The following is an 11,231-nucleotide window of genomic DNA, read 5'->3' as shown; positions in this document are numbered from 1 at the left end:
AATCAAATCACATCCCAAAACTCAGGTAATAAATTAGGACTAAATGGTGTACAAGAAAACTTAAAGGACTAAATGATTTAACTTTTATCAGGATAGGATTTATAGGTAATTTTTCCTTTATATTATTTTTAAGTTATCATTTTCCGTACCAGAGAAACAAATTGGGACAGATATCAAAGTCCACAAGGACACAACCACAAAAATGAATCAGCACCAAAGTCATAGTTAGCCCATTATATTACTCACAAATATGAAATGCAGTAACCAAACTTCCATTTCCATGCAAAGAGCCCACGCAACACAAGGTCAGTTTGTTTGATATCCAATCCCAACTATGGACAACAGTGGTCATTTAGGACTTCGCTATCCATGCACAGTGTCTCTATTCTGCGAATTTGTCCTAGAAAATTCAAGCCACATGACACAGTAGTACAGGGTATGTGCCGGAAGGTTCTAAATAATTTAAACATGTCCCAGTTCCCGGGAAGGGGGTGACCAAGTTCAAGCACCAAAATCATAAACACAGTACATGGACCATTGGAATTTCAACCAATGAAGTAATAAATTTAACTTGTCACAATGAGGAATCAAGAGCCCCTCCTCAATCTTCAACACTAAAAAAAAAATTATTGCAAAAATTTTACGGATCAAAAACAACCTACAAACAATGATAACCACACAACAGTAGGGCCTGCCATCAAAGAAAGAGGTTGCTCCACCTGTACTTTCTCATAACCAGTTTTGCAAGGAAAATAATTCTCTGCTAGCTATATATACAAGCATTTTATTCCTTGGATTTGAAACCAGAAAACACAGACCCTTCAAATCTTACTCCAATTTATAACAATGGACAATGCTTTTGATCATGATAACAACATTGATGGTAAACACAGCAGTGCCTGTTCTTGTTGTAATATCAAGTGACTGGCTGGCTACATTAAGAAAATGCACGATCATAACCAAGTATACAAGTAAAATGATATAAGAATAGCCGATGAATCGATGGCTAATCTTCTCTCTCTCTCTCTCTTCCTCTCCTTAGTGACTGACAACAACAGTCATCTCCGTATATTCTCCAAAGTTCATGGATTTTTGAATGCCAAGTGAAATCAGCACCAACCTTGAGGCCATCTATTTGTTGGGTCCCACTTAGGGAACCATCTCCTCTTCTTTGACCCCGAACCTAGAGTTATTGCCTTCATCTTCCGCGGGCGTCATATCAACTTTGTAAAAAATCCTCTGCGCGTTGGTTTGGGGGGACACCCAAGTTTAGGGGCTTGAGCCTGAGGAAAGTAAATGGAGTCATCATTGGCAGCAGGAAAGATTTCATCGCGAGTCCTTACACTGTTGAGCCTTGCATACCTTTGTTCAAGGGCCTCCTTGGGTATACACATACGTATGTCTCTTGCCAATAATGGAGAAGCACCGCCCCAGTTGTTAGCCCCCAGAGACGGGTGTTGGGGTGTTCTAAATCCAATAGTTCCCTTTGCCTCATGTCCTCTCTCTTCCTTCTAGCTTTCCTTCCAACTTCTCCACTAGTCTCTTCACTGTGTAGATATCTTCCGTGTCTCCTTATCATAGAAATATAAAATAGGAGAGATTTTCTAAGTCCCCATTGGATTCTCCTTCAAAGCTGTAAGACAGTTACGATAACAATAATTTATTGAAATTAGCCTTTGAGAGTGACTGGTTAGGAAGACAAGGAGGCAAAAAGACTAGCCATCTCCTGTAGAATGACATTCAGTTAAAATTTTGCATGTTTGATAAAAATTTTGAGTAAGGACATTCTTATACTGAATTCACAGCAGTGCCATAATATTGTGAGAAACTCAGAATGAAGATGAGGAGGGTGTATGTGTGTGTGCGTGTGCTGAACTACTTGTGATCAATGGGCCAAAGACACTAGTTGGAGAGATGGAAGAGTGGCTATTCCAAGAACTTAAAATAATGCACATGTTCATCTGTAAAATATTCACATGCCAACAAAATTGCAGGCCACATACATAGTACCTAGTTGATTTGTTCGGTTTTTATTCTATCACCTGATTCCATCTAATGTACTGTTGTGCATATTGTATTTTAATTTAGTACTGAGTTGTTGATTACAAACTCATCTTAAAGCTCAAGATGTTAGAGAGAGGGGCAACTTTATTATTTATATTCTATCCTCAACAAGACGAAACAAAAATGTGTGTGTGAGAGAGAGAGAGAGAGAGAGAGGCTTCTGATTTACAGAACTTGGGTCTCTCATCCATTGTACGGCTTTGTCCCTGTATATATATATTGATTGATTGTGTTAAAGGAACTGTCTCGTAGAAGCTGATCAAAAAAATAATTAACTGTCTAGGTCTTGTAGAATGGACTACTTGTATTGATGTAGTGTTTTAATTTGATTATATATTTGGAAAGGCCTATTTGGTCCACAGTGGCAATATTATCATTGTTAACTTCTGGTTGGCTAATCTTTGTCTACGGTCCTATGAAAAGGGAATATAAAACTGACAACAAAAAGAATATTACATTTCAATTCCTATGACAAGAATGTGTACTTACCTAGTTATAATTTATGAAATAGCAGACAATACTCTTGATGTAAACCAGGGTTACATATCACCCTCATTTTATTCATTAATAGATGAAAGGACAGATTTTTGGGTGGATAATGAAAGGACAGATATCGTTTTATATTTATTAAGGACAATAAAATGTCATACAAATTGTCATCATCAACACTTAAATTACTTTAAAACTTATTTTTACAAATAATACACCTTCAGCATGATAATTGCAAAACCTATGGACATAAATCAGTTTTGTGTCATCTTATGGAATTGAGAAGAATGCGAAATGCTCACATTACCTTTGTTTGGTGCAAAAAAAATATATTTTATATCTGATGGCGTACTCCTCAAATCTTCTTATATTTTACATTTGTACTGACACCACAATTTTGTTGTTTCTGTTAACTTCTAAAAACCCTGTTTGGGAAGTTTACTATTTTAGTTGGCTATTTGACTTTTTGACTATTTTAGCCTAACTAAAATATTTGTGTTGTTTTTTTAGTTGATTTGATGGTTGTGAGAGAAAAAATGAAATGATTATAGATTAGATGTAACATTTTGTCTTATTGACTATTTTAGCTTATTTTGTCTTTATTGTTTATTTTAGCTAAAAAAGCAACTTGCCAAACAGGGCAATTGTGTGTCTGATGTAGGACTATTTTGACTCCATACTTAAGCTATAAGATTGGTGAGTCGCCACCTCGGTACACTTGCTTAGGAGTTTTTAGTTTCTAACTGTCTGCAGTTGACCTCTTCATTACACCTCTTAATATGCTTTAATCCAAATTCTATGTTGTCAGCCCAGTTTAAAAATCATTGTAGGGATTTTGTCAACATAGTTTATCACAAAAAGCATAGAAGTAAAAGGATTCAAACAAACCTTTGTTGAGTTTGATGTCACAAAATTTATTCCAACTTTTCGAAATTGAAAGATGTGCAGTAGCTTTTCTTTTCTTTTTTTTAGGGGGGCTTAAACCTAGAGTTGTCCGATCTAAAATTATTTTAGGAAAAGTTTCAAAATATTAATCCTACAATCCAGCTTTTCCTATAAAGTTGCCAAAATAAAATGAAATAAAATCCAAAGACACTTTTGAGAGAGAGAATAACTCCATGGGTAAGCTTTACTTTGGGAGGGTTTGAGTCAAGGATCTCTCGTTAGGAGGTCGAGCCTAGGCTATTGACTCACTTTCAACGAGCCAAACCATAGTGCACTTGAGTTGTTGTGTCAGACACGAATTATATAACAACCACTGATTATAACATCATTTACGTAACAACCGTAACCAAAAAAGTATGGACATGATGCGGACACTAAACACTGGACACGATAATTTCAAAAAAATGGGGACACAGATGGACACAACAATAATTTTTTATATATAATTTTATTTGCTACATAGATTAATATTATATTTACAAACAATCAAAATTAACAAAAACTAACACTAATTCAATATAAAAAATTAAAAAACACTCACTCTTTAGGTTAACTCTTATAGTTTGTCTTTTTTGTGAATAATCTATTAATTATTTAAAGGTCAAATTACGTCAGTGATTCCTATATTTTAACCTTACGTCCTTTTGGTCCCTATACTCTCAATTGGCTCAATTTTGACCCTTAATTGTAACTTATGTTTCAATTTGATCCAATTAATAATACCGTTACTGTTTTTTAAGAAAATTATCACTAAATTGATTGAGATTAACTGACTCGATTGAGTAAGTTTATAATTTTACTCTTAAAAATATGACACGTGACACTTATGTACGTATTTTTGATAAAAAAAAATGTTAAGAGTTGTAATCAATTGGACCAAATTGAGACAAAATCATAAATTTGGGATCAAAATCGAGCCAACTGAAAGTACAGGATTAAAATGACACGAGATAAAGTACAGGGACTACCATCGTAATTTGCCCTTATTTAAATCTATACAAAAAGTAATGAACATTCAATATCCAACATCCAACATCCAACATCCAACATCCATTAAAAGCTCAAAAGACAAGGATTAAGAACACAAGACGCAAACATGCTAGAAGAAAAAAACACTAGTCCTTTGCCAATCCCAGTAAACAAAAGAAGAGATGCATAATAAAAATTAAAAATAAATAAAAAGAGGATGCAAACTGAGAACTGTGGCAATCAAGGCATGTGAGTTTTGAGTAACCTATGGGAGACTCAAGCCACAGCTTCTCATGGCTCTGGTGGAGATACCATACACGTCTATAATTCATCAGAGAAGGATCAATAATCATGATGATCATCTTGTAGCTGCTAACAGTGTAAAACATAATAGTCACATAAGAATGCACAATATTATCAAAAAGAGAGCTTAGACAAGAAATCAGAAGAAGAAGAAAAAAAAACCATGCCATACACTTGAATCCAAAGTATCTAATCAAGCCACATAGAGAACCTACAACTTCTGAGATTAAAAGGACTATTGCATCATTTTTTGCTATTGAGTTGGTGTATGCGGAAATTAACCTTATAAAGATGATAACATACCTGTGGCCTCCTGAGCAAAATGAACTGCCAATCTCCCACCTCAGTAGAAGCCATCCTTGATGATCTGTATAAGAGTTTGAAATCCAAGTGAGCTCTGGAATTTCGGACAAAACAAACAGTCATGGAATGTGTAATCAGACCCTTATAGTTGTCAATTTTGCTTTATACATGATTGGGTTGGAGAGCAATTATTCCCACCCCCGCCCTTCGCCCCACCCATCCACCCATTTTTAAAGTTTGTATTTCTTACAAGTGATTATTCCCATTAATATTTCATTCCAATCAATACAAAACAAAATAATAATAATAATAATAATAATAATAATAATAATAATAATAATAAATTGATTATTAAAATTATGAAATTCATGTAAAATTGGGAATTACTATTATGAATTTTTTATTGGTTAATAATAAATTCATCATGTAAGTTCAAAAAAATATGAATCCTTAAAACTTTATTTAATTTAAATGTGATTACAGTCATATGGTTTTGTAGAATGTTAACTAACATAAGGGCATTACGTACGTCACATTTGTAAACTCTACCAGACAGTATATCAATTTTTATTTTTATTTTTGCCCGCAGCGCAAACTGAATGTTGGAGCCCAAGAGTTGTGCAACTGGTCTAAAAATTCAATCAGAACTGCAAGATCAAATCATCTAAAAGACTACAATGCAAATTCATTTAAGTTACAGCATTGCTTCCTCAAGCCATCTATATTAGCAAAAAATTGAAACCTTCCAGCTGGATTTCATTACATCAAAATTCCATTCAAGTAATAGGGGTTAAAATGGATGAGGCATGAGCCAATATTTAGTGAAATAAAAACATTTACAAATAGACCAACAACAATCTGCATCTTTCAATTAACTTAAGGATGTCAAATTTCCATAGATTGTTCTCTCACATCGATTGTTTTCTCACTTTGCTTCCACCAGTATTGCACGCATTAATTCCGGTCTTGATATCTTATTGATGCTGCAAGAGGACAAGATGCAACGTCAAACAACTCCTTAAATTTGTACATACACTTCCTAATACATAGGACTACCAAGAAAAAACCCAATATATATTCTTGTATTCTTTGGATCATGATTTAAATGGAACTCTAGAACCTGAAAACAAAACATACAAATTATAGACGAAAGGCTCACCATACGAGAATATCTCCACTAGATGCCAACTTCTCATACATCCATTCAGGAATCAATTCTTGCAAGAGTTTAAGTTGCTCTTCAACTTCTCCTGTGAACAAACACAAGACAAAAGGAGTTAACTCAAACAGAGCTTCCACAACATCAAAAGAGTTTAAAATGCTGATGATAAGAACCAAGGCTTACTTCTATCAACAATATCTAGGTGGCTGCACACTATCCTGTGCATAAGCTCCTCTTTTGTCATAACAGATCGCTTGATTGACTGAAATAGGAAAAGAATCATGTCAAAGAGTTTAGGTAAGCTGGCAATCATCTGATACCGCCTCTTTGCTTGTGAGATGGCTGGATCCTGTTCCTCTAATGTTTTCTTCTCTTTCTCTCTAATCTGCAGATAGGCAAAGTAGTAGTCAGTTTCTTATTTGAATTTATTTTGAAAAAATATAATCACAAGCCTTTCTGTGTGGAGTATGGATTTAATTATGTTCCTCTCCAACAAGGGATAAAAAGCAAGAGCATGCATCGGATGAGTAAAATGATGTTTTCATCAAAAAAATTCTTTCTCTAAATGACAACAGTAGAGCTACCTTGTGGTACAACTAAATTGTATATCAGGGAAATTGTTGAAGGACACGCTACAATATTAGCCATTCAGAAATCAATTTTGACAAGCCTCCCAGATAAAGGAATATAGCCACCGTCTTTAATCATTAGTTTTATTCAGTTACAAGTAGGCATCCCATGCATGACTACTTAATTAAGGTGGACCATTACTTCAATTGCCGAACATAAAATTAAAGTACTACACACCTTGCCTGGATCCCCAAGTCTGATGCTTTGCATAGATGCAAAAAAGGGATAATGAAATTTATGTCTAGATATACAGTATACCCAATTTCACCAAATAGCCAATGAATTCTATAATCTGAAATAAATTCTAAGATGAAAGACGGTCCTTCATTAAATTAATGCATTGCAAGATTGCACCGTGGGCTTACGGATTGCAGAAGATTCTCGGGAAGAATATCGAAAATATCGTTGTCAACTGATAATCCTCCACTGTTATTGACTTCATCCTCCACCTTTGTATTTTTCACAGGAGTGTCAAATTTCAATGATCTGCTTTGGGGTTTACGTGTAACTAATTTTCTGGGTGAGCTAGTAGAATCGTCATCTGGGCTCACATAACACCTTTTCTGTGGCTGCAATGCAGGTTTTGCAGGACTTCCTTGGATGATAGCAGTTTCTACAGAAGAACAGACTTTATTTTTCCCAAAATCTATCTCTATCTTTGGAGTTGCAGATGGGAGTGACCGTAATATACTAGCTCGAGAAGCCCCAATTGGCAAACATTTTTGGCTGGTGGTTGCCTTTAAAGAAAATTTACTGGCAGATGCACCAGTTAGCTCTTCAGAGGAACTCTGGTCAAAATGTGGTTCTGGAACAGGAATAACCGAAGGCTGTAGAGACACTATTGGTTGTCCTTGGTAACCATCTACTGCTTCACTGCGTGAAATTTTCTGTGAAAAGCGCTTCCGGGAAGACTGAGATAGATGGGAAGCTGCTGCTGTTGGCTGCTGTTCTGCAAGTGCATCAGCCAATGTCCCATGAAGCAAGAATGGATCTGAGGCCTTGGCGGTGCTTATATGCACATCTTGCTTTAATTGATTGAATGGCTCTGGTAGTGTTTCTTCGGGAACTTCCCCCTTGAATGCAGATAGACATTGTTAGTGACAAGGGGTATGTCAAAAAAGTGAGACAACAGTTTAAGCAAAACACAATGTTAAATAATATAGGAAATCACATCTTCAAAATGCTACAGAGATGCAAATGCGAAATGAGCTATAAACACAAATAATACAAACCTAGCTTTCTAGCAGGGGACAGAGTATTTACACATCAGGTTCAGGTGGTTAGGAAGTCTCTGAGATGAATGAAACTCAGTGCACCTCTTCAAGCAAGGTAGGTTTCAAATCATGAAGAGCCTAATAATCCACAATGGATTAAGACATCAGAGTCCACAAGTAAAGAGTTTACCGGCCACAAAGAGGCAATCATAGAGGGATGGGCACAAGTAGCATGCATACCTCTCAACTGGTATTGTTTTCTGATAGCATTCTATGCACTACTTACATAGAAACCAACACAAGCCTCTCACATGGGTGGGCGTGTGGGGCTCACAAAAAAGTGGGACCCACCTCATGTGAAAAGATTGTGGCCGATATTTATATGATCCTATACTTTTTCTTCCACACAATTAGGTTGATAGTGCAACAAACTCAAATATTTTCAACTCCAATCATAACAAATAGTAATGAAAAATGAGAAGAAAAAAATGTCAATTTTAACTTTAAAGAACACCGCTATGGCCATCCAATGCAGTATCAAAACTGTTTAGGACAATAGACATAAGTAAGTAACGGAACAAATGCAATAAATTAATTTCAAGTGTTCCAATTAAAATGTTTAAAATATAAATCATGTATACCTTAGGATGGGCTTTAAAGAAATCCAAAAGCCTAGCATGAAAGACCTTCCTCATATGCGAATTCCCACCTGCATTTGGCTTCCTCTCATTCTTAATTGCATCAACATTCAACGTGACATGAAGATCCGGCTTCATACAACTAGTTTTCTCATCATGAACAAGAATCTTCTTTATCTCAATCACTTCTGGTAGAATGAATTTCAATTGTGCTAAATGACCATAAGAGAACCTCCTACAAATCATACCAACACCCACATAAGAAAAAAAAGATAACAAATTCATCTGAAACAAGAAAGAAAGAAAGAAATTTGCGTGAATCAAAATTTTACCTATCAGTCAAACACTCCATTTTGGGGCTAATATTTGCAAATGTGGATCGAGAGCCCTTTAACCGGAGAAGCCGAATCGAACTATCCAAGCTATCAAAGAACTTACCCAAAATCTCAAACCTGAAAACAAATTCAATTGCATCAACAAAAATTGATAGATACCATCATCTTGATACTCATAGTTTTTTCAGATTTCACAATGCTATTGTTTTTCTATAGCCATAAGAAAATCCACACCAAAGATTTACTTAAAGCAAATATAAATTCAAGAAATTCTCCAAAAGACCCAAAGAAATCCTTTTTACTTTTTGGGGTCAAATTTACACATCACCCAAAAAAATGATTCAACAAATTTAGTAAAAAAAACACTAACACCCCCAAAACTTTTTAAATTAGCAATGGCCTTCATTTTCCCAGATATATCAGGACAATAAAATCACCCAAGATATACAACAATCACACAAAAAATCGATCAAACCACATTCAAGTAATCCATTAAAAAATATGGGGAACTTACTGATAAGTCCCATGTACCAAGTTCAAGATATAGCTAATCCCAAATTAAAACACTTGCACCAATTAGTCCAATACATTTTTAATTGTTACCAAAAAATCCTTTTTTTTTTTTAAATTTATAGACACTGTTCACATTTTACTACCGTCGGACTTCCATTTAACGGTCGCCGAAGACTCACCGGAATGTCTAGAATATTGCCGGAAAAAAAAAATTAAAAAACATGTTATGAAACTGTAAAATTATACAGTTCTAAAGAATGTTATAAAACTGCAAAATTTTACAGTTTTAAACCATGATTCATTCCAGCACCAAAAAAAAATTTTTGAAACTGCAAAATTTTACAGTTTTCACCGCTTGTAACTAAAACTCGAAAACTACTTGTTCAGAATTCGAAAATTTTCTCTATTAGAACAGAAAAACAGAAGTGTATAGCAGAGAAAAAAAAAAAGAGATCGAAGGAGAAAGGCGGATGTAGAGAGAGGATTATACTCCGACAACTATTTTTTGTTCGGGGGCTGTTTTGCAGTTTCGCCCTCTTAACGCCCTTTTCCGGTTAAATTTAAGGCGTTTTCAGCTCTAACTTCCAACCTACACGTGCTAATTACATTCCGTCTATTGTCACAGGTTCTATTTGTCATGGGAAAGCTGGCCGTGACATCTGAACGGTGGTTCGGAGGCTGTTTCACAGTTTCACCCCCTTAACGCCATTTTTTAGTTAAGTTTAAGGCATTTTCAACTCTAACTCCCAACATACATGTACTAATTACATTCCGTCTGTTGTCATAGGTCCTATTTGTCATGGGGAAGGTGGCCGTGATATCCGAACGGTGGTTCGGGGGCTGTTTTGTAGTTTCGCCCCTTTAACGCCCTTTTCCGGTTAAGTTTAAGGCGTTTTCGGCTCTAACTCCCAACATACACGTGCTAATTACATTCCGTCTATTGTTATAGATCCTATTTGTCATGGGGAAGGTGGCCGTGACTTCTGAACGGTGGTTCAGGGGCTGTTTCGTATTTTTTCCCTCTTAACGCCCTTTTTCGGTTAAGTTTAAGGTGTTTTTCGGTTGGTGAATTTTAGAAAATCAGCAAAGTTAATGCATATGAAGAGAATTAGAGCAGATAGGGGCTAAAATCATACCAAGTGTTAAGCTCTATTACTATTCAATCATTTGTGACCCCAAACAACTAAGCAAGCACTATAATTTATGTAAAGTTGTGATTACATTCTCATGATCCATATGGCAAAGCAGTTTGATTTCGTGTGACGTCCTCATTGCTAACATTCTCAAACTGAAAGGCAAGGGATCCATCTATTCAATGAAAAAATAATCAAAGCAAAACAAGAAATAAACAGGGAGAATTCCATAGAAAAACTGTCAAGGACGAAGTAATGGAAACATGGAAATCTACTGAAGTTATACACACGGGAGAATGTATAACACAGACCAAGCTAAATTTTAGTGAATGAATGAGACCAAAAAGCTTTGCCCAATTCAAAAGCTCCCTATTAGATTTAATAAAAAGGTTTCATTATTTATGAATTTAAACTGATTAAATTATAATCATGAAAGGTAACAACACAGTAAGCATTAAGGAACTATATACTGTACTAAATTTTATTTGCTGCAAATAAAAAAGGGGGGATTTGGTGATAGCCCCCTCACTATC

The 11,231-nt window shown here is 35.4% G+C and overlaps 1 protein-coding gene across 1 annotated transcript; it reads right to left on the bottom strand.

Moving 5' to 3' along the window:
* Positions 1-739: 739 nt before the first annotated feature.
* LOC145804672 (CDT1-like protein a, chloroplastic) lies at positions 740-9,190 on the bottom strand. Its single transcript, XM_082899435.1, has 7 exons — positions 9,050-9,190; positions 8,721-8,952; positions 7,231-7,938; positions 6,419-6,620; positions 5,074-5,167; positions 4,733-4,836; positions 740-1,633 (listed from the first exon to the last, which is right to left on the bottom strand). The coding sequence occupies exons 1-7, from the start codon at positions 9,067-9,069 to the stop codon at positions 1,605-1,607; spliced, it is 1,389 nt and encodes a 462-aa protein (XP_082755561.1). The 5' UTR covers positions 9,070-9,190; the 3' UTR covers positions 740-1,604.
* Positions 9,191-11,231: the final 2,041 nt, after the last annotated feature.

The sequence above is a fragment of the Camellia sinensis genome, chromosome 12 (assembly GCF_055761805.1).
Source record: "Camellia sinensis isolate YWXY chromosome 12, ASM5576180v1, whole genome shotgun sequence".
Classification (NCBI taxonomy): Eukaryota; Viridiplantae; Streptophyta; class Magnoliopsida; order Ericales; family Theaceae; genus Camellia; species Camellia sinensis.
Note: the sequence above shows the minus strand (reverse complement) of the source record. Positions and strands in the feature narration are given on the sequence as shown.

What these genes read in the sequence shown, in the direction of transcription:
- LOC145804672 (XM_082899435.1), bottom strand. Translation starts at nt 9,069, where the DNA reads ATGGAGTGTTTGACTGATAG. An exon ending in ATGGAGTGTTTGACTGATAG is followed by an intron (nt 8,953 to 9,049) that starts GTAAAATTTTGA and finishes TATGATTTGTAG; the next exon opens with GAGGTTCTCTTATGGTCATT. An exon ending in CCGAGAATCTTCTGCAATCC is followed by an intron (nt 6,621 to 7,230) that starts GTAAGCCCACGG and finishes GCCTATCTGCAG; the next exon opens with ATTAGAGAGAAAGAGAAGAA.